This window comes from Rhipicephalus sanguineus, chromosome 1, assembly GCF_013339695.2.
Source record: "Rhipicephalus sanguineus isolate Rsan-2018 chromosome 1, BIME_Rsan_1.4, whole genome shotgun sequence".
Classification (NCBI taxonomy): Eukaryota; Metazoa; Arthropoda; class Arachnida; order Ixodida; family Ixodidae; genus Rhipicephalus; species Rhipicephalus sanguineus.
Window position 1 is genome coordinate 147,899,017 of NC_051176.1, and position 25,272 is coordinate 147,924,288.

Consider the following 25,272-nt stretch of genomic DNA (forward strand, 5'->3'; position numbering starts at 1 on the left):
GCTCTCCTATATCCAGTTATAACTAACCGAGGAACCCACCGGTGCGTTTAAAGTATACCTTATATTAGAACTCAATTTCTATTACGTCAAACACATAATCGCTAAAAGTGCTCGGCATTGTCGTTCTTTTCATTTCACTTCTCGCATGTCACTTCTTTTTTTCCTCGTGTCATAATGTTGCGAAGAATGCGGGAAGACGAGTCGCCAGATCAATCAATGAACCAGTCGAATCTCTGCATATGTATGGTTCGTTTTTGTGCCCGATGCATAAGCTGCAACGTCGAGCACTTGCAGGTGCTTTGTGCCAGAATCTAAGCACTCGGGCGCTTCGCTGCGATCGAAATGCGGCCGCCGTGGCCGGGAGTCGAACCGGTGTCCTCCAGCTAACCAGCGCTACACCTTAGCCGCCAAGCTGCATATATGTATATACCACAACTGGTGAACTGCGCGCAGCAGCAAAAGAATAGCCCAGCGACTTGGGCGGCGCCTGTGCCGAAGGTAAATGCAGCGCACGCGGCGTCTTTCATCGCAGTGTTCGCGTGCGCACGGCGCAGCATCGAACGGGTGCGCGCGGCGGCAGCAAGCCTGGTCGTCCCGCAAGTTACGCTAAACGCACGAATTATAAGAACTGATATGCAGCGGTGGTATCGACGAGATTGTAATACGGTATCGCTCTGAAAAGATCGCGTTTGCTTCGCCTTCTTTCTTTCTTTCTTTTTTTTTTGCTATATTTGTCTTCTTGCTCAAAGCAGTGACTGCTCTCTCTTGGGGAAGTCCGCGGTGCGCGTGTGCCTGCCGCAATTATCCGAGGAGGCGCGGCTGGCTGGGAGCGCGAAGGAGCGTATATAAACACGCGCGTGCAGCGGGAAACAGTCCACGCCTCATTCCCACACTCGCCGCCTTCCCTCATCCCTCAGCCGGCCGTACGTCGTGGTGAAAACAACAACAAAAGTTCGTCGCGATTTGTTTTCAGCACACGCGAGCCCCCCTCGTTGAAAGCGAAGCCGTGAGTTCGTCGTGCGTATAGAGGCACAACAAAGCCCCCGCGCTAAAGGGGCCAGCGGGCATTGAGAGCAAGGAAATCGTATAGGGGAAGTGTGATAATTGCACAGTATTAAGGGCGGTAACTTTGTACTTTTTTTTGTTTAGATTTGAGGCGGTGTGGGAGAAGATTAGAAGAAAAGACAACGCGCCGTCAACGGGAACTCAGTTAAACCGCAATAAAGATGCATCATGTGCGATGCTGGCAAAGTAATACACTCAACCAGGACGATGCACGAAGGTAGTATTTAGGAAACCGTTCGTGGTAGTTAATAGGGTGTTTTAGCAGTGCTGGTTTACCGTACCGTCATGGTCGGCACGTCGCTTTTTTAATCTCCAAGACCTTCATTAGCCACTTCAACTATCTCATCACGTTACCGCACGCAATGAGCAACTCGTGCGGCTAAAACGTTTAAAAAGGAGCAGCGTGCCGACCACAGCGGTACGGTATTTCCATATTTACCGTACCATAAACCGCCTCTGCTGAAACATTCCTATACCAGAACGCACACTGAGCGGCTTGCGTCAGTTGAGCGCATTCACGTTTTGTAAGCACAATTCACGTGCTCAGCGTCTGCTTGGGCTGCTCGTTCAGCAGCAGCGGCAGACGATCACCCATTGGTTGCATCGCTCTTAGAGAATTTTAGAGTTACGGGAGCATAGTTGGAGCGCAGGTAGAGTTGCGCGTGGGCTGCTGCGTTCGCTCTTTCATCCTCCCCTGTGCCAATAGACCAATCGTGCGCTCGGTTGCACCGACAAAGCCATTGCCGAGCTGCGCACTAAAAAAAGGGTATCTAACCCGGCTGATCACTGTGTGCTGCGGCATCCCATCTGCGACTGCCAGTTGTTTTGTTTCTATAAGACACTTATAAACTGCACCATTAGTGCGGACAGCATGATTTTTTCTCTTTTGCCTCGGTTGCTATATTAAACGGAGCAGCAATAGGCTCTATAAGTCAGTAAACCAGTGATTCACACTGCAAATATCCTTTCAGCTCAATCATTGAGAAGCCCGTTGACCAATGAGCCGAAGCTCAACCTCCCAACCGGAAATAAAGACGTACTTCTTTTCTTTTTATTTCAAGTGCCTGCATGTTTGTAATTATTTTCCATATACATTCACTGAATAATAATATTTGCTGAGATGTCGCTGCTACTTAGATCCTACGTCTGACTTTTTATAGCATAGCATTATTTGAAGAAAAATTCTGTGTGAAGTCCAACAAACCCCGTCGGACCCAACTTGGACCCAACATCCACAAGAGTGTGACTGTGTTCCCACAAAAGGAAACGCAGTAAACACGCAACACAGGGTACACGTAAAAAATAAAAATAACAAGATTCCTGTATGGGACGTTAATAGAACACAAACACCGAGTGAACTCCAACGCCCACCGCCACACATAGCGCTAGACATATCTTTGACACTTCCCGTTCAGGGAAGTTCCGTTTAATTTTTTTTAATCAAAAATTTGTTTGCATAAGTTCAAGCTGATAACTGCGGCGACGCTATTGATAAGTTAGACCATGGAGCATACGGGCAGCCTGAGTAGGAAAACAGTGTGGCCACAGCTCATTCCTCACACTTTTGCATCGAGAGCGAGGGCACGTGACACAGGGAAACCATGACACAATAATAATAATAATATCTGGGGTTTACCGTCCCAAAACCACGATATGATTTTGAGGGACGCCGTAGTGGAGGGCTCCGGAAATTTCGACCACCTGGGGTTCCTTAACGTGCATCTCAATCTAAGTACACGGGCCTTCAAACATTTTCGCCTCCATCGAAAATGCAGCCGCCGCGGCCGGGATTCGATCCCGCGACCTTCGGTTCAGCAGTCAAGCGCCATAACCGCTAGACCACCGTGGCGGGGCAAAACATGACACAATACGAAAAGCTGTGAGCTGATATGGATGCACGAAGACCGCATGACGAGATGTGTACAACGAACATATATATGTCTACTAGTGCGCGTGTAAAACCTAGGCATGGCACATACGGTGCTCTTATGGTGCAGGACTCGCCCCTGACAAGCGCATTCAACAAAAGTATGAGTTCAGGCGGATAAGACTCGCACAGGGTACGCGATTACGGTTTGACGGGTACGTCAACTAAAACTATGGCATCGGGAATGGCGGTCTCGTCTGATCGTCCTCTTATCCCGCTCAGATTTTCGCGTGACTGCCACTGCGAATACTTAGCCACGAAGCGCAGCATCGGACATAAGACTGCTTTTCCGTCGTTCTTAATGCATCATTAGTGGAAAGCAGTTCTGGCTCCCGTGGACGAATTCATTCCATCATTTAAGCTTGGGCTATATACGACTCAAACCAGGGCCAAAGGTACAGTGGATACGGCTCAGTGTCATGGACTTGCATTGAACTCTGTTCCAGCACACGAGTACTCTTTGGCCTTCTGCAGGCGTCGTCGATATACAGATTGAGCAGCAGAATTCGGTAGCCACCAAGATGCCGCAGCCGTTCGATCATCGCTGATTCAGTCAGTTCATGAATGAAATCATCAGTGCTCTGTTCTTGTATACCTATAAGAAAAAGTAATGTAACGATAAAGACGTGTACCCAAGGCACACAAGTGCCTTTCTTTCGTCCATATTGTTCTCGCTGATTTACCTGTCCTGTAATGCCTAACCATGCAAGTAGCCCAACTAGCTTCCTTCTTGTCATTGACACATTATTTAGACATTATCCTTCTGTCTTATCACGCTTCTTTTCGTGTCGTGTCCGCCCGAATAGTCCAAATTCACGTGTTTGTAGCGCGTACGTTATGGTCCGTCTTTATACGGAGTGGCTTTTCAGCAGTACATCAGACAGACAGGGGCATAGGCGTGCGCATGATTCCCCATAAAGGGGGGGGGGGGATAGCTCACCCCCTCCCCCGTTTGGTCGACTCCAAAAGACAACATATGGTTAACAATGGATGAAAAAATTAAAATGAGGTGTTCACGTGCCCAACACCTCATTTTAACCTTCCTTTGGCTTTCCAGTAGTAAAGATGGGAAAGCAGCTCTTGGAATGCAACATCAGGGGACTTCGGCCGTTATTATCGTCAAAAGCCTGCGTGGCCATAACCCTGCTCCTTAAACAATGACGAGGCAGGTCCGACTGTGTAAAAGTATGGGCCATAGTTTGCGCCCCCCCCCCCCCTTAAGTGATTTTGTTGGGGGGAAGGGGGGACCCCCCTGCCCCCAGCGTTTTGCAGCTGCGTTTATGATTATGGTTACAAAGCTGCAGGGCATTTCCTTGACTTTATACTAGCCGGTTCTCTAATTGTCCCTGACTTCTTTTTCTTTTTCTATTGCAGGCAAACAAACCTTCTCCGATAGCCCAGAGACAGCAGAGTGAACGGAGCCGCCCCGCTCGATGCGTGTCTAGAGTCCTCGCCATGCAAGTCTGCGTGCCCCGCCTCCTGGTAGCACTGGTGTTCGCCACGCCGCTCAACGCAGCCGGTGAGTCCCGCCGCCACAGTTCCTGGCCATTGTTCAGGAGCGTTTTGCATGTGCGTCATGGGCTGGACTGCGCACGATCATGCGTGCTCACATTCTAGGGACCGTACTCACACATCAGTGAACAGGAGGCCGATTATACGCACTGAGATCTCGTTCCCACATGCTTAGACAACTTACAGCTAACTGTCGTTCGACAAGTGCCCACAGCTTTGCAACAGTACGGCATCAGCATCATGCATGGACACGCAGCCTGGCTACACGTGTGTTGTATGTATATAGTATAACAACAATACCAACTCCTGGTGGGGCATACAACACCCCCCTCCCCCAAGAAAAAAACAAAAGAGAAAGTCCTTTATTGAAATACAGAGAATTCTGCCGGCTTACATATGGGCACCTACATGCCAAAGTTTCTCAATATTATCGGAAAGAGGCCATGGGTCCTGGTTCGTTTTGAGCGCATGGGGCAAACCAGCGCGTTTTTAGATTCCATACCCATCGAAATACGACCGATATACGGCGGTAATCAAACAAGCGACCTCGTAGAATTATCAGCGCAACACTATAACCACTGGGCCACTAAGACAGAGGTATCTGTAACGATTCCGCGTAAGAAACGATGCAGGTGCTTCGGAAGGAAGCTATAGAGAGCGCCACGTCATTGTCCACGGCGGCAGATTTTGGGGGCGCTTGCAAGGAAGCGCTCGCGTTTTCTCGCTGTAGTTAAACGAAGCGTTTCACAGGCCTCACAGCTGGGTAGATGGAGCGATCATCGGGACGTCACGAGCCACGATCAGCGCATGCATACACCTAGCCTCTGTACTCGCTGTAGATTCACCACTGAGGTACATTGCGTCGTGTTCCGCTTGGCATTACATACACGTTACCTTCCATACTCGGCTCTCTGCTCATTATTGTTATCGCCAAAGAACAGAAAAAAATACTTGAGGTCATTTATAGCGATGAACAGTTTACACGATCGAAGTTTTTAACTGTTAAAAGGACGACAAGTAGAAATACTAAAGCAGAAACTAATAAAATGTTATTTCAATTATGACTCTGTTTTCATTGGTTTCGTGGTGAGAGGACGAATAATATCGAAGAAAAAATGAATGGCAGTCTTTTTTTTTATTTTTAATTCCGCGCAGTATGTTTAGCGTTGTTATATATATAACGCTCGTCGGGGCTTCAGAAATACCTCTGCGCTCCATGCGGTGCCTTTGATTACACTCCCGATTTTTGTCTTACATAAAATCATAGGTCGGAGGTCAGTGAAAAGGGTCCGCGTGCAGCGCATTCCGTCTCTGTCATCTTTTCCGTTCCTGCTAAATATTTCTTTTCTCGCACTGTTGAGCACAAACAGCGCGCTAGACAGTTACGGCGCTGTCAGCAGGCTTTCCATTTATCTGTAAATAAATAAATAAATAAATAAATAAATAAATAAATAAATAAATAAATAAATAAATCCCCCAGTTCTTTCTCCCTCGAGGGTTTATCGGAATCCACTGGGCGGATTCAAGGCGTTTTTGAAAGGGATTGAAGATTTCATGCAATCACAGACACAAAGGCCAGAGAGGAGCTTCACCTGGGTAGCTTTGAGCGGTCGTTTAGAGAAGTTTAATCGTTCAGTGATTCGAATGAGAAAAAGGTAATTTTAATAAAGACGCGTCTATTAATGTAGACTTTAGATGTGCTTTGGTAGAGATAAAAAAACAAAAGCATAAAAACTGGAAAAGAAAGAAAGAAAGAAAGAAAGAAAGAAAGAAAGAAAGAAAGAAAGAAAGAAAGAAAGAAAGAAAGAAAGAAAGAAAGAAAGAAAGAAAGAAAGAAAGAAAGAAAGAAAGAAAGAACCAATTAAAGTCACCGATATAAACATATCTTCCTCCAAGCTCGCGGTAAAAAGGTGATGTTGTTTACTTTTATGCGTCGAAGTACAAAAATAAGCGGACTGTACAATATGTTCGTTGGCATGTAATTTATGCGGTAAGGTAATTGGTTACGCAATTAATTGGCGAAGTTGCGTTATTTAGCCGTTTGTGTATTTCGATTTCTCGTGCAAGTTATATTCGCCTCAATATTCGAGATCGACAACAGTCCATGGCACGCTCGATTCAGTTTTAGCTGAAAAATAATGTTGATTTGATTGTGCACACCGAACGAGTCGTTCGCAGGAATATTGAAGGCATAGAAATCGGTAGTTGAATGACCGACCTGATTTCAATATCTTACTGAGCGGAGGTGAAACGCGTCCTGCGAGGCTACGCGGATGTGCTTTCAGCAAGGCTACGCATGCGCTGGAGAAATCACGAGCATGTCGACAGCCGCGTGATTTGTGTTATTTGTCGAAGACGTAAGCGCGTGCGACGTATCATTATCAAGGTCGTTGCGCAGGTTCCAGAAATGCTTGGTCACGCTGTCAGTGCTAAGTAGATCGAGTACCGGTCCCGCAATATCAGCGATTACAACCAAACCTCTTCTAGTTGATACCACTCAATATTCTGAAAAACGCAACTTTTTAATCTTTTAATTAAGAGAAAACTGGCATTCACTAGTTCGTAGCAAAAAGCTTCAAGTAAATCCGTACGGATAGTTCACGAAAAATTCAATTGATAGAGCGACCGCCCTGGAAAGGCGTGTCCCGGGTTCGAACCCAGGACCAGTTTTTCGTCAACTAATTAAGAAACTTTTCCTTTCTGAGAAATCCGCATGGATTTCCTTGTAGCTTTTTGCTACAACCTGGTGGATGCCAATTATTCCCCTTTCATAGCACTCCCTCTAACTTGCGGGAAATAGTCCGCAGAGAACTGATACTTCTGGAGCCGATCATTCTTATTCATGTGAGAGAGATTTCAGGTGGCATAAGGCCTAAGGTTAATCATGTAATTTATTTCCGCTACCGACCGCTGGAGAGACACGCTGGTATTTATGAGTCTATGTGAGCCTATGTCTAGCAAATCTCAGCATTTAGGGTAAGTAATTTCCTTAATGAAGTCTAAGTGCCACGTGCTGGGGGCCTCTCTCTTGCAGTTTTGAAAATGCCCCTGCGGCATAAGACGTGTGAACCATGCGTATTTATTGTGTATCCGTTTATAGTTCCTTTTAAAAACAATTTTACCACGTTAACCAGTGCGTGCATTTTTTCCCTGTGAAAGGAAAATCGGACTGTGCTCATGCGCTGATTGCAGAAATGACAACGCCTCCATTAGCTTGGCGATTCGCATCGTAGAAAAGCTATAGCTTTACACTTATTGAATGGATCAACGTTTCCTAGTTGCCCTCCCCCCTCCCTAAAAAAATAATAATGGGGCTATGGTCTGTTAATTTTTTTTTTATTATTGTAGGAGACTCGAGTGTTAACTGTACGATACCTATATCGTAACGATGTCACAGGAATAGTCCCTGTAAAGACGAAGGGCTACACAAAAATAACTTCTTTTGCTCATTATCAATTTTATACGCAATATCGCGCAGCCGAAATCGGTACTTTTGCACAACTGAACCAAAACATTTAGATAGAGAGAGAGAGAGAGAGAGAAATAAACGCACGGAAGCGCCTTTTATTTACCATTAAACAACCAACCAAGGAAGGATTCCTGCAAAGGACTGCATGACATGCAAACTGCGCAAATGTCGCGCAAACTGCGTCCTTGGTCGCGCACTGTCGCGTTCGCCGCAAGCGTCGAGGAGAAAGATGCAACCTTCCAGGAAACGTCACTCTTTTGAGCGCCAGCTGCTCACTTGCTACGTAGTTACACGCGAATTCCACGCTCAGTGCGTATGTCCCCGCACGTCTGCAAACAGGCAATGAGTCTCTTTGCAGAGACAAGTCGACGCAGCGTTTCGGCTTCCTTGATCGCGCTCGACACCTACGCACAAACGTCTCAAGGCCGATAGTCTCCGCCTGTAGGTGACTAGCATTGCTTTGGAAGCAGAAAGGAGCTCGGAATAGACGAAGGAAAAAGTACGCTTATGTTTCTTTTCTTTCGTTTTTGTAGAACGAAACCAGTTTTCATAATCAGGACATGATGGCGCCTGTGTCACACGTTACCTCCGCGACTACGAAACGGAAACAGGCGCTAGTGTTGACGCAAGATTCAAGGGCGAGCAAGCAACCTTGTATCACATCCAATATCTAGTCCGAGCCAATCCACGCCAATTCCGTCGCGCGCGCATGGCGGTCGTCTGTTTGCATCGTTGGTAGTCACTATATCGTTGGTGTTAGTTTGCATCTTTCATGCTTAAAACTCGGGGTGTGCTCGATCGGTTTGTTGTTAGCATGAACTGTGGCTGTAACTGGCCTTTGGTTTATCAATTTTTAAGTAGTTTTCGATAAAATAAATGTCGAGAAATTGTTAAACGGACCTGTTTGTATGTGGTTTCGCAGCTCCTCACCACCGGGATTCGAAAGTGAATTCAAGTGTTCTTGGTGTTGTCGCTGTTGCTTGAAATGCTTCGGGTCTCGGCACTACGATCGTGCGCTGCTTTTGCTACTCGGCACAGCGGTGGTAACAGGAAGCGAGCATTATGCAGCAACAGCGTAGGTGGCCGCGTAGTACCCACCGAGCCGCTGCCGAAAGCGGCACAAACCAGTGAAGCGATCATCTTGGACCAGACCACGGTGGAACTACTGGAGCGTCTCTCCTTGGTTGATTTCAGTAACGCTGAGGCTGTGACGCGTCTCGAAGAAGCCGTCAAATTCGCCAGCGTCATAATGAACGTTGACACGACGGGTGTGGCTCCGATGGTGACTCCTCTAGAGAACGTGCCCCTGCGGCTGCGGCCCGACGTCCCGATCGAGTGTTGTGCCGAGGGAATTCTCAAAAACGCTAAAGTGACCGAGGAAGGATACTTTGTCGCGCCGCCTGGAAACATACCTCTGGATGTGAAATCCGACTACGGTCTGTCGGAAGGTGGAGGGACCAACGCTGAAAAGTGACAATGCTTGTTTTCCATTGCTAGCAGTTTGTGTAAGCTGGGGCACGAATTAATAGCCCCTTCGCCGTAGTTTTTTTTTAAATTATTATTACAATAAACTGAAACTCGTGTCATCACCTGCTGGTTGTTGTGCTCATTCATTTTGCAAAGCTTGCTGTCAGTTTTGACGGCACTGCGTTGCAACAGAATATGTACTTACATGCACCAGTTGGTTCGTGTACTCTGTGCCCAGTTATTTAAAAGTGAAGTTTCTCTTAAAAGTCGTGTTAATCAGAAATGTTAAACAGCATGGCCCCATTCTCTTGTAAGCCGCTATTTAGAGAAGATAACACCATGCACTTGGTACACCCCGAGAAAACTGACCTTGCGAGCGTTAGCATGATTTTTTTTTTTTTTTAGAGCTGTTCTGTTACTACTTGTTTTACCGTGCACAAAACAATCAAATCTTTTTAGCAGCCAGGTAAGTAGTTTCAACATTCGTAGCAAACATTTTGCAGTATATTTTATCCAGCTTAGGCCTTCAGCTTCTGTTATTCACATAGAAGCACTTTCCGCAGCAAGCGTTGCTTCAGAACTTACCTTCCAAGAAGCACTTATAAAAAAAGTCTATATTTAATATGTTCTTATATATTAGTCTTATAGGGTCCATTAAGACTCGAAATTACTTGAGTGTGTTCTTGTAGGTGATAGTCTTTAAACTTGATGTGCTTGTGCTACCCTTTTTAATAGGTGCTCTGCAAGCACTAAAGTGTTTTTTTCGTGTTATCTGTGCCCTGTTGCTGAATAAACTGTTGCTCATTGTTTTGTTTCACATTCACACAGGTCCAAGTTTACAAGACACACCTCTAGAGCCAGTGCTTGCAGTAAAAGGAGATGAAGCACTGATTGATTGCGTAGTAAAAGACCAAGCAAACTACACAGTAAGTGATTAGCATACGCTGTCATAGAAACAGTTGACTCTCATTCTTTCTTCTTGTAATATGCTGACGAAAATTTCTTCTGAAACAGGTGCTATGGAGAAGAGTGTCTGATCGTGACAAGGGAGCTGTGCTGACAGCAGGCAATGTGCGTGTCATTGGAGATCCCAGGATATCTGTCTTACATAACCCAGGTAAAAGCAAACTTCGTAGAGTATAGCTCATTTTTATGATATCACTTAGAACAACAGTCAGTTATAGTAATGAGCTTTTTCTTCTGCAGTGCCATAGGCGTGCACTGGGTTGTTCCTTAGGGGGGTGCAAGTTTTTAGGAGGTTGCAGGTTGTCATTAGGGGGGTTCAAGCCCCCGACCCCCCCTTTTGGTCATGTCCGATAGAAAACAAGCTGCACATTGCATGCAAAAATGAAAATGAAGTGATGACGTGTTCTCATAATGGCCTGCCATTGGCCCCCGGTTTTCCGGGGTAAATGTGAGAAGTAAGCAGTTGTTTGAATGCAACAGCAGGGGTCGTCGACTGCCATTATCGTCAAAAAACATGCGTGGCCATAGCCCTGCACATTAAAAGTGACATGAAATGTCCGACAGAGTAAAGGTATGGGGACGAATTGGCACACCCCTGCTCCCCTTCATGCACATGCCTATGTGCAGTGCATAGCAAATATGTATCAAATCAGCCTGAATAAAAAAATATATCACTTTAAAGATTATTTTTTTCTAACTCTTCCATGACTGGACTGCACTGTAATGAGAAAATTGCAAATGCCTTTGTCCTTCACTCACAAGACAAACTTCTAGGAACGTGCTGTAAATATTGCATGAAAGAAATAGCGGAAAGTATTACTATTCAGGTAACCTAGGAACTGATAAGCATCATTTAATTTAGTATTATATACAGTTTGGATTCTTGAAGGAACACTAAAGCGTCAGACACGCGCTCCATTTTCTCATCCGATCGAATATTTGACGTGGCAGTGCAGCAGCTAGAATGGTGATGTTTTGTCATACCGGACAGTCAGATCGGACGTCCAGCATGCATCAAACTACATCAAGATGTCAAGTTGAATGAAATAGTGTTACAACTAATTGTTTGCATCTGTATTCATATGTGATCTTTCCAAGATGTCGCCATCCACTAAGAACGTTTAAAACATATTAAGTAAATTTTTCATGCAACTGAACGACACGCACTGATACTTATGTCATATGGGTACTTTCAAGTGTGGCTGAGTTGGTGCAGATTGAGCATCACTACACATAGTTTTCAAGCATGATTGATTTCAATCATGCTGTGCCTATACACACTTGGTGCTTTGCTCACATTTAAATTGTTTGATGTAGACTGATATCAAGAGTGTCAAAACTGGCCATGTGATGTGATCATAAGAAAGACTAAATGTGCTTACAACTTGATTGTTACTTAACACGTACTCACAAAGTCGGTAACTGTCTTAATTTTCATTCATATGCAGAGCACAATAACTGGGTTCTAAGGATTAGCAATGTACAACCATTGGACTCTGGTCGATACAGTTGTGAGCTGAACACTTCACCAAACCAAAGGATAACAAGGTTACTTACAGGTGAGAGCAATGGCGCTTGCAAGAGTGACCTGTGTATGGTGTGGTTGTGACATTATGTGAAGAGAGTCGGAGATCATCATGCCAGTGTACTGACATATAAATGTTACTATAGTCAGACCATATGTAGCAGACTCGCATAAGGCCAGTCTGATGGGAGGCATCATGAAAACTTATTCATTGCTTCCAAATTTCAGCCACACAAACCAACAGCACTTTCGGATATCGGCTAAATAATTATTACTACAAATAAAATTATTGAATTTCTTTTGCAAGAGAAATATGATACAAGAACAACAACTATTAAGATGTATTAGGATGGTGAGATAGTACTATTATCATTACTGTTTTTATGCCACCTGCCCATGGTTTTGTGTGTGCCAGCTATGCAATACCATCCCTTACAAGTCGACACATGATGCAGACTTGCCATTACACGCTATCATCAGTGACAGTGACAGTAAAATAGTTGTGTTGTGCTCAAGCACAAAATTTTTGCCTGGTTCACTGGAAGTAGCTCCTACACAAGCCTCAGTTTGCTATGGGCCTATTCTCTGATCTTCAAATGCTGTTGTTGAGCACAATTTGTATACTGACGCAGAAGCTGAAATGTGTCTCGGCCTACTCATTCATTCTCCTGTGCCTATTTAATAATGAAACTATTTAAAAGAACTATTCAGTAGCAAACTTAAAGCTCCATTTGCTGCATTGCATTCCTTTTTATTCCTTCTTGAATATGATCCACTTCCAAGCACTTTTTCATTTTCTTAGTGTTGTCTTCTCCCTTGGTGTTGCAGCACTATTGTGACTTTTCTCACAGCTGCCTAAATTCCCAGAAGACTGTCTCCTTACATTTTATTTATTTTTTATCGTGTTTCACCCCAGCAATGGGGCTTCAATACAAGGTATTTTTAGAACTCTAGTTGCTTTGATATCCCACATCATTATAGGTGGTCTGCATGAACCTTCAGGTTAGCAAAAAGGCATATGGTTTCTATATACTGAAGCTTCCTTACCTCAAACTTAGGGAAATCCTGCAAAGGAGTGCTTTGGCGCATGTAGGGGTTTGACTTAACTAGAGGCTAGTACTACCATGAGTCCTTTGTTTGTTTTGTATCCAAACTTAATTTATTACAAAGGTTTGATCTTTTGATTGACTTTGAATTGACTTCTAATTTATTCACTATGTGCTGTGATGTACAATTATCTTAAAGCCACAGTGTGCCATTTTTAATATAACAGTGTGCTCAGCAAATTTTTATTCGCTTAAGTTGACATGAATGTAATTGTGGTGTCAGAGTTCGGAAGCCAAGCTCTTTGTAGTACTCTCCCCCAACTACAGAGGTTGGGGGAGAGTATATGCAACATACACATACATGCGCTAATGTATGCAGCTGTTGCCTTGAAGAAGACAAGACCACTTGTTGAAACGTTGGCTCCAGTGACACCCCCTCTTCTAGGATTTTTCATATTTACAGAGCATGTGGCATCACATGGTATACACATACCGGTCTTGTTCGGTTAGGGTAGCATTTCCTATTGTGCTGTTACCTTAAAATCCCGAGCAAGCGTCCCCCTCCCTTTTTCAGGAGATTTGAAATACCTGCCCCCTTCTCTCCTCCTGCCATTTTCACTGTTTCATTCACTGTTTTTATTCGCCCGACGAGTGTGGATAAAAACAGTGAGTGCATGCACATTCAATATAGCATTTCATTAGAAGCAGGCTGTGCATTCTTTATTCTTAGCGGCTCTTCCGCCGCTGCCTTGAATATTGATCCGGGACTGAGCAAGCGCCCCCCCTCCAAATCTTATCGGATTATCCATCACCGTAGGTGGGGCGCTGGCTTGGGATTTCACGGTATGTCATAGCATTCTAACACTCTAGCATTTATTTAAGTCCTTCCTCTTTGTGGCCTACAGAACAGCTTTAAACAAATGTTCATATTTCATTCATAATTGTGGCATTGCGAGTTGATTGTACGTGTAGGTGTAGGAAACAATTTCTGATTGGCTGAACTGTGCATTTTGAATGAGCTTTTTCTTTTTTTTACTGCAGTGAAATTTCTTTATTGCCTAATTGTATCTGGCGTGAAAATTCCCTCATTATTCTACATAGACATGTATTCTTTATGTCATATTTGCAAGAAGACAAAAATCATATTTAGTTTGTTATATCCAGTAATTTCTTTCTATAGCCATACATTTCGTTTCTGTAGTTTCACTAAATTCGATTATTTCTTTTGTATAAACAGTGCCTTTAGACATTTGGCATGGTATACATCAAAGACTGTAATAAATAGTGTTGATATATTAGTATTAATAATTGTTAAGGTTTTACGTCCCGAAACCACGATATGATTACGAGAGACTGGAAATTTCGATCACCTGGGGTTCTTTAACTTACACCTAAATCTAAGTACACGGGCCTCAGGTATTTTCGCCTCCACTGAAAATGCGGCGGCCGCAGCCAGGATTTGATTCCGCGAGATATATTAGTATTCTCTAAGTGTAGCAACAAGAGCTTGATTTGGGCAAGTTAGTTCATGCTGAATATCATATGTGCAGCACGACAACAGCGCTCTTTCCTGTCTCTGTTGTCCCTTCCTAGTATTGTCGCGCTGCATCTACGATACTCTAAGTGTAGAAATGTAACTGTGCACTGTTGCATGGCTCCTGCAAATGTTGCTCAATGACAGCTTGTAACGCATCTTCTGTTTCAGTTCTTGAGGATGCGAGGCGATCAACACCATTCCTCCTCACACACAACTACACAGGTTGGTATTGCTTATTGCCAATTCACTTCCTGCTTTGAGCACACGTGAAGTACTGCACTCCTGCATGTGTAAATACATGCACCTTCTTTATTTTTGTCACTCCTCACTTTCACCTCATTCCCCACAGACTGCTGCAATGAGAGGGGCATCCCGCCCGAGTGCTTTGGCTACTGCACGCTCCAGGGCATTGTCACAGGGCGGCACCACAGTCCAAGGACATGTCTCGAGTACATTGGCATCCTCACACAGTGTCTCACAGGTCAGTTTATATTGCATGCTGAGGCAGCCACTAAGGAAAGTACATAAAGTGAACAAGGAAAGTCAGATCAGTCGTGTAAGTGACCTAATCACAGCACTGGGTTAGTTTAGAAAAATTCACCATTGCTTTATGCTTTATTGAAATGCTGTCACCACTGTGAGCTTTTTGAAATTTGCGGTTTTGTATTTGCATGCAACGAGTTGACACTGTTCTCACTTAATGTAAATGTGACAACAGTTTTTTTATCCAAGAGAGCCGTGAATTTTTAGTACTGTATGTAATACACAGTACAGTACAGCATATTTAGTCACAAGCGATATACATATAGCTGGTGTGGAAGTTCAAAGAATGTCTCTACAAATTGGGTGTTGTGTGAGCTTAAGTTATTTAATTCTGATATATAGTTTTCTGAGTATGTATAAGAGGCATTGCTGCCCTGGGGTAAAAGCCAAAATGCCTGCTGGTGCACAAATATTAATGAGGAAATGGAGTGTTTATAAGATAGAAGGCTGGGGGGTCATGGAAAAGAATAGAAATCAAAGGTGTTATCATATTTACCATGTGTGTTTGTTACCGACTCAGAACACATGTGAATTTTTACTTTGGATACCAACATTGGGAAAGTTGTCGCATATTTGATTAGTTGTTTCATAATGCTCTCGCAGGGCTATGATAGTTGTGCAAGACAGTTTAAAGTCTGTATTATGAGCACACGAGGGTGTATTTCACACGCTGATCTAGTTCCTTGTGACCAATGGGATGTTTTACTCCAATTTGCACTTCTTCTAGAGAGGGAGCATGTGCTCTGTGAGCCTGTTCACTCGTTTGTTTTTTCAAACTGCGACTATCCAGATGTTTATTACTTTTTGAATGGTGATGACTGGTCTGAACTGAATCATGTCACAGAAAGGAAATATATCCAGCCAAAAACAGACGAACACAGGAAACTGTGAAGGAGACAGGACAGCGGCTAGACAGGAACTAGCCGCCTTCCTGTCTCCTTCACCATTTCCTGTGTTCGTCTGTTTTTGGCTGAATATATTTCCTTGATGCAATGCACCAACTAGCCCAACAACGAGTTCACGTCACAGATATCAGCATAGCAGTTAGCATGCGTACTAATATGTGTACTGCAAAACATGCTTTAAAAGCTTTCGTTCTCTGTAATGAATTTTAACGCGATAACGTTAGAGAGCTCGTGTCGCAGATATTCCGGAGTCGGCGTTGCTTGTGAGCGAAAAATCGTCCGTGACTGAAAAATCGAGAAAGATGCAAATAAAATAAACAATAAAAATCTTCAGTCCCAATGAGGATCGAATCCGGGCCATTTGCGTGGCAAGCAGATGTCCTACCACAAAGCCGCGATGTTACTTGCAACTGGTTCAGAAAAAAGCACTACATAAATGCCATGTAGTGGAAGGAGTCTCCTTAACGCATTTTGTTTGGCAGGTGTCATGACGAAAATGAGCCCATTCGGCGATTTGTAGGCACATTGGCGAGGCCATCAAACCACGTTTTTTGCGCGACGACATGCTTCGAAAAAAGCCGGGATAGTGCAGCCATCACCGCTAAAAACACTCACGAACTTTCAAACAGCTCCAACAATGGACAACTATGTCCATCTATCAGAAAACATATCAAGCCAAAGCCTGCTTTCTAGAGGAGGTGTTGATCAAGCAAACAGCAAACGTTAGATAATGTGCTGCCATCTGTGAGGCATTGTGAGAAATATATCTTGACTCTAGCACAGGGCTTTAGATCGAAAACCTGTACCATTACTATAGATACATCGCGCATGCGCGTGTGTATCTGTGTGCGTGTGTGTGTGTAACAATACACATTAATAAGCATCCACTTAGTGGTTGAAGTGTGCACTAGGGTTCGGATTTCGCTATCGCATTCAACTCATAAAGGCAAAGCTCAAGGGTCCCCCAATTTTTGACCCTATGTGCCATCCTGCGCAGTTTTATAAGTAATTACGTGGTTTACTTCATAAAAAGCTAAGGTACCATAGGAAGTTCAAGAAAACAGAATCGTCATTGTGGTATGCAAAAATTTAGTGCCTTGCAAAACCAGGTGAAACATGTAATGCACAATGATGCATATAATAAGTTTATTGAAGAGTATGTAAAATGCAAACATAAATGTTTCTGCAGTCATGTAAAAGATTACTGTTCTGAGTGGATTAAGATTAATGTTGTGAGTCATCATCCTTGTGGCATTCTCAGAAACTGTTACAATATTGCCAATGCTTTTGCTGACCAGTTTTCCTATGTTTCTTTAATTATGGCACATACTCCTAGCTTTAGGTGACTGGCTGTACAGTTTTGGTGACTATTTGAATTTTTTATGTTTTTCAGAATATGCTATCAAGGTGGCCATACATAAGTTGAAACCAAAGCATACTCTTACTTACAATCGATTACTGAGTTTTATTATAAAAGGCTGTTCTATCTTCGTTCCTCTCCTAATGCATATTTTTGATCTTGATTTGTGTACGAGGCTATTTCGTTCTTTTTGGAAGAACCCAATAACTGTGCCAGTCCATAAAAAGTCCATAAAAATGGCAGTACGAACGATATAAAAAATTATCATCCTGTGTCCCTTCTGTCTTCATTCACAAAAGTCTTTAAAATAGCTACGTTTATGCATCTTCTATCATTTTTTCTTCAGCATAAAATTAGTATTTGCCAACATGGTTTTATTAATGGCAGTTCTGTGGGTCCCATTGTTGCTAACAGGAGCCAGTTAGGCACAATATATTTCGATCTCCCAAAGACATTTGATGTTGTTTCTCATGAGCTTCTTATCTACAAGCTTTTGACTTAGTGTCAGTTCCAGCCTGTGTGCACTGATTAAAGGCTCTGTGTCCTCTCAGCTAAATTCCGTTCATGTTGGTGCTAAGTACTCTTTGCCTTATGAAACACCTTCCTATGTTCCTCGAGGGTCTATCTTAAGCCCATTATTTTTCGACATCTTTGTTAAAAGGTCACATTAAAATACGTTTGTGTCATTCGTGTCTCCTTTTGTAGGCTTACGGTATCAAACTTTACCCTGAAATTAAGTCAGCGTGTAATTGTGAATTGTTACAGGAAGATGTGAATTCTACCATGAAATGGTGTGCTTCCAATATTTTATGAATTAATCCAACTAAGCCACATGTTGCTTACTTTAGTCGTAAAATGTCTATTTTACCATACGAATACTCAGAAAACATTCTCCTGAAAAGAGTGAGTTGTACGTGTGGCTTAGGAATATTGATAGATTGCTGACTAACTTTCGAAAACATGATATACAAGCATTGCTAGTGCATCCTACAGAAAGTTAAGAATGTCAAGAATGACAAAAAAGTTTACAAATAAGTGTAGGAATGTCAGCTGCATTGTTCTCTTATATTTTTCTTTGGTAAAGCAGTACTTGGCAATTATTTTTACCATTTGCATCTGTTTATGTTCGTGCTAAAATTTAGGTGCCTCCATAGCATTGCTGGAGCACTCTGCACTGACTGATTACAACACTGCAGGCACACTTGGAGCTCTGCCAGATGTAAAACATTATTCTCACAGCCTGTTTAAAAGCATGTTCAAGTGAAGTAAGCAACAATAAATATGTGTGGATCGCAATGCAGTGGCAGGATAAGAGGAAAAAGTAAGAAACACAGTCATTGTAGAGGCTACAATAGTTGTATTATAGTCTCATTAATCACTGTAAGCCTTCACACTTAATGAGAGAGCGAACAGCCTCTGAAGTTAACGTTTAGAATAATTTACAAATGTTCATTTTTATTGCTGGATAGCTGCCATTGGCAGCTGCTTCTTTACATTAGGGACATGAAAAGTTACAACCACAGAACTTGTTGATATGGTACGTCTCATTGCTTTCAAAGTGCTTTGGTTAAAATAGACCTTGTTAAACAAGGTACTTGGGTTTATTAAGGCAAAAGCCTTAAGTGCCTCGTCAGACACTAGCCTTGAAAAATGCGGCATGTGGTACAAAAAGCTCACCTGACCTTAGTAAAAATCTGACAAATAAAATCAATGTTAAAGCTGGAATAAAGCCCAGGTACTCTGCGTGGCAGTCACGTATTCTACCACACAGCCATGGCAGTGCTTGAAACCGCATTGTAAAAAGACCCTATACAGTCGTTATGTTGGGCAAGGAGTCACATTAACAGATGTAATATTGCATGGCAGAAGTGTAGAATCACACCAGGCATCACACTATGTGAATTGCTTAACGAGTGGGTGGCTGAAAGTTTGCTAACTCATTACAAAGGGCTGAGTTATGATTCATTATTATCATCATCAGTGACAGCATCAACAGTGTGTAGCTACTCATGCGACCTCTCAAGCTCCAATGATGATGATGACGATAATATAATATAACCACACCAGATAGCTTTTGCCTTCGTGCTGTCTTAGGCGAATGCATAAGACACGCTGTGGGTTCTTTTACAGCGAAAGCTGTTATGAGATCATTTCACCGGCCGTTTTTGGCGCCGTAGTTGTCCGCCGCCGCCGCCGCCGCCGCCGCCGGTGTCCGTAACCAGTATCGCTCGAAATAAGAAAAAAAACGAAGAAAAAAATTCCAGGATGGAACGAGGTTCGAACCCGGGCCCTCTGCGTGGGAGCCCAGTATTCAACCTCTGAGCCATGCCGGTGCTTGAAACTGCTTTGCAAAAAGGTCCTATACAGGCTTCATGTCGGGAAGGAACCACATTAGCATATGTAATATAGCGTGGTTGAAGAGTAAAATAAGCACCAAGCGTCGCACAACGCGAATTCTGTAAACAGGCGTCACACAATGCGAATTGCGCAACGAGTAGGTCGTTGAATGCTTCGAACCCATTACAAAGGGCTCTGCCATAATTCTTCATCGTCATCAGGCACAGCATCAACAAAGTGCGCATAATGCCTTACATGCGTTTAGCAGGTACCAACGCTCTCCGTAGAATGACGAAAAATGGCACAGTGCCTGCTGCCCTACTTCTAAAAAATTACAATGATTTATAGCGTGGTGGGTTCCTCGCAAGTGCACTTGTATTGGTTGCCAAGGAAGCCCATAAGTGCATGATCAACTTCCTCGAATCTCAGTAAAATTACAATTATTTATAGCGTAGTGGGTTCCTAGCAAGTGTACTTGTATTGGTTGCCAATGAAGCCCATAAGCGCATGATCCATTTCCTCGGGGTCTCAGTAAAGTTCTTCCCCCCCCCCCCCCCCATCTCTCTCCCACGTCAACGTATGTTATACAGCATGACGGGAGAGGGAAATAGCGACTGGGCGTCACCCAATGCAAATTACATAACTGGTGGGCCGTTTAAAGATTCCAACCCATTACAAAGGGCTGAGCCATAATTCTTCATCGTCATCAGTCGTCGCGTCAACAAAGTGCACATAATGCCTTACAGACGTGTAGGTGGTGCCTCGCTTCTCCGCAGAATGACGAATAATGGCTTAGCAGATGCTTACCAACTTCACAAAAATTGTGATTCACGGCGTAGTGGGTACCTTTCTAGTGTACTTGTATTGTAGCCCCAAGAGAGCTTAACGGGCTCTAGAAACGCCGCTCTTCCAGCTTTCGCTGTGACTGTGCTGCGTTTTCAGCGCAGGCCTGTCGTTTTTGTATACCTTCTTTTATGATAATTGTTGTCCTAATCATAGGTGAAAAAATTATAATTCCAATTTTTAATGGGTGCTTTTTTTCTTCTTGCTTTATTGTCACTCTCTAGATGGCCGGAATCACATGCCTTGCTGTGTTGCACAAAACATTCCACAGATATGCCGATCTGTTTGTGTTGGTGATTACACTCTTACTACTGTTACGGAACATTATACCTGCATGGACTATACCATGACAACACTGGCATGCATTGCAAATGGTGTTGGTAAGTACTTTCAGATGCACCTTTCTCTATTAATACGTTAATTTGCCCCCAAAATTTTGTTTTTATTGTTTAAATAAATGTGTAACTCAAAGTGTGACGACCATCAAGGTTTAATGTGTATGACAGGCCCGTAGCCAGGAATTTTTTTCGGGGGGGGGGGGGGGCACTTGGTGAAAACCTTGACTATTTGAGAAAAACACCTATTTTCATTGTTTATTTTTGGTAAAAGCAAGTACTTCACCAAAATTTCGGAGGAGGGGGGGGGGCACCAAGGGCCCCCCCCCTGGCTACGGGCCTAGTGTATGAATAATGCATAAGTTTCAACATTAATATTTGTAATCAGTTATTGCTTGCAAGAGCAAGTTTTAGGAAATTATAGAGATCTCAGTTCATCCCTTTGTTATTGCACCTGAGGCTCCAATGAAATTTGTGTAGTTTCTTTTTCAAATTTTTCTTGCAATGCTTCATAAAGGTCTCCAGACACCAGTTTTCCATGTTAACTATTTCCTGACTGTTGGAAAAATGCCTATTTTGCATGGCTTTGGTTGATAATTTTTTGTAAAATGATTATACACAGACCCCCTACTGAGTTAATAGCCTACCTCAACAGGGGGTTGTGGAAACACGGGTTTTGTCATCAGTAACCACAGTGATTGTAACACGTGATCCATTAGTACTTACAGATTTGCCTCTACATATTGAGCTTTTACTCACTATTCACAGAGCTTTTACCAGGACCTCCTAGGCAGCTGGAAGTGGAGCCTGTTTCACCCACAGAGCTGCTCATCAGATGGATGCCACCTCACCAGGAGATTGAAGTCGCACATTTCCTCATAAACATCACTGAGCTGCAGAGCTTTGACCCTGATGAAGTAACACCAAAGAATGAAGCAAGTCCCTTTTGTTGTGTCTGCTGAGCGTCTCTATGATCTAATTTTATGCTAACTTGTTAAAAATCCTGTGCACAATGCATAGTGAATAAAAGACTTAGCATAGCACATTTAGCAGGTAAAAATTTTAGTGCATGCTTCAATGCATGGTAAATGTTTTTAATTCATTCCATGGTATATTTATGGTAAACACCTGTGCTTAAAACACTCTCAATTGTGTTTTCAGCATTGCATCTTCCTTAAAACATCAGGTTCTGAGCTTATCTACATTCTAATCAGGCTTTTTGCTGCATCTGCAGCTGGTAGAGTTTACTTCAGTTTTAGTACTTTCGATTGCCTTTTTTTGTGTGTGATAAACAGTTCAGTCCTAATAGATTGGGTTTTCTAAGTACCTTGATGTTACACCTTGTAACATTTTGTCAAAAACTGTTTGGTTGTCATTGGGAAACTCGAGAGATGGGCTGGTAATATTTCGAATTGGGGAGAGAGTTAATGGTGTAAAGGTATGAATTGTGTACCATAGAGGATGTGAAAATCCTAAATGTCATAATTTTAGAAGCCAGAATGGAGTAACTGAAGGCTGAGGGAAGACAAATTCCATACAAAAAGTTATGAGAGAATCAGGGCTGCACTACGTCAAGGCACTCTAATTTCCAGCGTGAAAGCAAAGCCCATGCAGAAGCAGTGAGATAAATTAAACCAGTGAAACTATGTTCAAATTAGTTTATCATTGCATACTCATTGCTGCCTTGAGTCATCTGCTGGGTCTGTCCTTAATTTTTTGTGATATTTTCCCCTCATTTTGCTCCCTTTGCATTACAGACAGACAAAGATTCAACTGTTGGGTCAACTCAAGCATTTTCAATCAAGGTGGGTTTATTTTTGTATCAGCAGTGCCTAAGAAATCTTACAACATTAAATACTTGGCACTGTATTAGCAGGTGGCATTGTGATGAACTATTGCATATGTAACTCATAGGTTTGTAAGTAGCTTTCTCTGCAAGGCGTTTAGGCAGTACACATTATATCAAATGACATTGCGCTCATACGGCTGTCGTGCAATTATCTTTTCTCCCCTCCTCTGCTTTATTTTATTCCTACTTTGAAGGATGGAATTGAATCCACTTTCAAGAATGACATTGCATAAGGACTGGGCTTGCAAAACAAAGGGAAATGCTTCAGTTTAGCTAAGCACCACCTCGTTTAGTAGATCATTCTCCTGCTTGGCCAAGTTGCCAAAGGCTTACCTTGCAAAATGGATCAAGTTTTTATCTTAAATCTTGTTTTTTTACTTGCTGTCTTATAGCCACAGATATCTCTAATTAGCCTGCCAAATTTTTGCCATTGCTGTTGAATCTCATTGAGCACTTCTTCTCTTGGAAACTATCTCACATGCCCATGTTCTCGGAAGGGGGGGAAGGTGGGTTGTGCAGGGAGTGTGCCAATGACATGTCATTTGTATGAGCGTTATCTGTCTAAAGAGCGAGCATAATTACTGGCGAAGTAGTTTGCTTATCAGACAGTGAAACAGTGCTGCGTTGTGCAGCAGAATACTTTTGTTCGTCTGTATACTGCACAGCAGTCGTCGCAAGCAGCCTGTCTCTGTGAACCTGCTTGTGTTTTGTTTTTTCCCACTTAAAAAAATGAAAGTTATAATTATGGGTGTGCGAATATTCGAGTTTCGAATTCGAATCGAATAGTTTTTAATCGAATAATTCGATTCGACTTTCGAATAGCTAGTATTCGAAGTTTCGAATAATTCGACAAGACGAATATCTATAACGCGACAAAGACCAATAGTGCAACTTGGTTAGGGTAGGGTGGCTAAAACTAACGGTAATGTCGCCGTTCATTAAACTTTCACTAATATCCTGGTTCAAAAGCGAGCGCATGTTGATCTTAAGGGGAGACACGGGTCTTCTAGAACAAAAAATCGCCAAAAAATCGACTTTTTGAAATATTTTTTTTCGCAATCTAGATGTCCTAAAGAATCTATTGCTGCGATATTAACGCGTTCCGCCGAGTATTTACTTTGTTATTGCGCTCTAAAGAGAGCTTCATGATCGCTTTCGCTCGAAAACGCCCCCCGAAAACAGGCAAATTCAATGCCGTCGCCTGCGGTAACCGTTGGCCGCAGCGCGGCCATTTTGGAATCATTCGAGAGCTGAATTCTTCTACATTCCGTTTTTAGCGAGAAAACACCTCTAGGTCTGGTGACTATGGAGCTGCACGCCACCGAAAAAAAGAAAATACTCGCACGGCATTGGCGCGTTTGTACCGCGTGGGGTGAATCCTGCTCTCTGATTGGACGACCGGAGTTTCGTCTGCCCGACAATGCGAGACGCCTTGTCAAAAATTGTTCGGACGCGACGATAGCTGGCGGGCGACGCAAGTTCGCGACGGCTCATGCCTACGGCAAAAAACGCAAGCGTCGGTCTCGGATACCTAAAGCAGCATCGAGTGGATCGACGGCGACGAGCTCTGCGACATGCGCCAGCGGGTGTACGACATCCACCGAAGCTGCAGCCGCGCAAGCGATGCCTGTGGCCGACGACACGTCGAGGACAATGCGCGTTGACACGCTCCTTGTTTCAGAAGCTGAGAAAGTGGCGATTGAGCATCGCGCGGAAGCGCAACGCCAGAAGCTTTCTTCATTATCAGCTACGCGCCGAAAGCAGTTGCTTATCGGAGATTCCCTGGAAGCGGCGGGGTGCGGCACCGAGTTTACGCTGCTAAGCCTACCGCTGCTGAACCAACTGCTTCGGTGCGCGAAATGCGAATTCTGCTCCGGCCCTTTGAACGTTTCAAGAGGTGACCGTGAGTACGGAGTGGCAGTTAAAATAGTGGTGAACTGTGCCGTCTGTGGAGATGTCAGCACCGGATGGAGCTCGCCGAGAGCAGGGGGGAATGCGACCTGCAACCCATTCTAAGTGAATGTGCTTGCTGCTCGGGCAGTTATGAGCACGGGAAATGGGCAGACCGTGCTAAACGACATTTTCTCGGCGCTGAACGTTTCTCGTCGCGGTATGCACAACAAAACCTACCAAAACTACGTAAAAACAAAGATGAACCCTGCCGCCGTGAACGCATCCGCGGGCGTCATGAGTGAGTGCGCGACAGCTGTGAAGGCCATCTATTCCGAACTGAACTTCGGGAACCCCGGCAATATCGCAGTTTCATTTGACGGGACTTGGCTCACTCGTGGACACTTGTCACACATTTGTGTGGGAACTGTGATCGAACTCTTTCCGGGATACGTGCTGGACTTCAAAGTTCTATCGAACTTCTTTTTGGGTTGCGAAATCGGCCCCAAGGACGGTGACCCACGATACAGTGAGTGGCGAGCTCGTCATAAGTGCCAAAAAAACTCTTTGAGCAAGCCTGGCCAAATGGAGGTGGAGGCTGCCAAAATTCTGTTTGGCCGGTCCCTTGAAAAACACGGACTGCGTTACACAACGATGTTGTGCGACGGAGATAGCCGCGCTTTCAACAGCCTTCAG

At 43.7% G+C, this 25,272-nt stretch overlaps 2 protein-coding genes across 3 annotated transcripts in view; both read left to right on the plus strand.

Annotated features, from left to right (window-relative positions):
- Positions 1-25,272, plus strand: part of LOC119399963 (Ig-like and fibronectin type-III domain-containing protein 1) — a 228,288-nt gene that overhangs the window by 168,621 nt on the left and 34,395 nt on the right. For both annotated transcript variants that reach the window (XM_037666882.2, XM_049417019.1), the window contains 9 exons: positions 4,367-4,511; positions 10,269-10,366; positions 10,455-10,557; positions 11,855-11,965; positions 14,683-14,736; positions 14,864-14,995; positions 20,727-20,882; positions 21,606-21,776; positions 22,599-22,642. In XM_037666882.2, coding sequence (XP_037522810.1) covers positions 4,448-4,511; positions 10,269-10,366; positions 10,455-10,557; positions 11,855-11,965; positions 14,683-14,736; positions 14,864-14,995; positions 20,727-20,882; positions 21,606-21,776; positions 22,599-22,642 — 933 coding nt within the window. In that variant the 5' untranslated portion in view covers positions 4,367-4,447. The remainder of the gene's footprint in view (positions 1-4,366; positions 4,512-10,268; positions 10,367-10,454; positions 10,558-11,854; positions 11,966-14,682; positions 14,737-14,863; positions 14,996-20,726; positions 20,883-21,605; positions 21,777-22,598; positions 22,643-25,272) is intronic.
- On the plus strand, positions 8,738-9,583 carry LOC119399985 (glutamyl-tRNA(Gln) amidotransferase subunit C, mitochondrial). Its single transcript, XM_037666894.2, has one exon. It carries the CDS (start codon positions 8,959-8,961, stop codon positions 9,445-9,447), a length of 489 nt encoding a protein of 162 aa, XP_037522822.1. The 5' UTR covers positions 8,738-8,958; the 3' UTR covers positions 9,448-9,583.

Bases quoted from the DNA above. Each gene is read 5' to 3' on its own strand.
- LOC119399985 (XM_037666894.2), top strand. From the start codon at position 8,959: ATGCTTCGGGTCTCGGCACTACGATCGTGCGCTGCTTTTGCTACTCGG.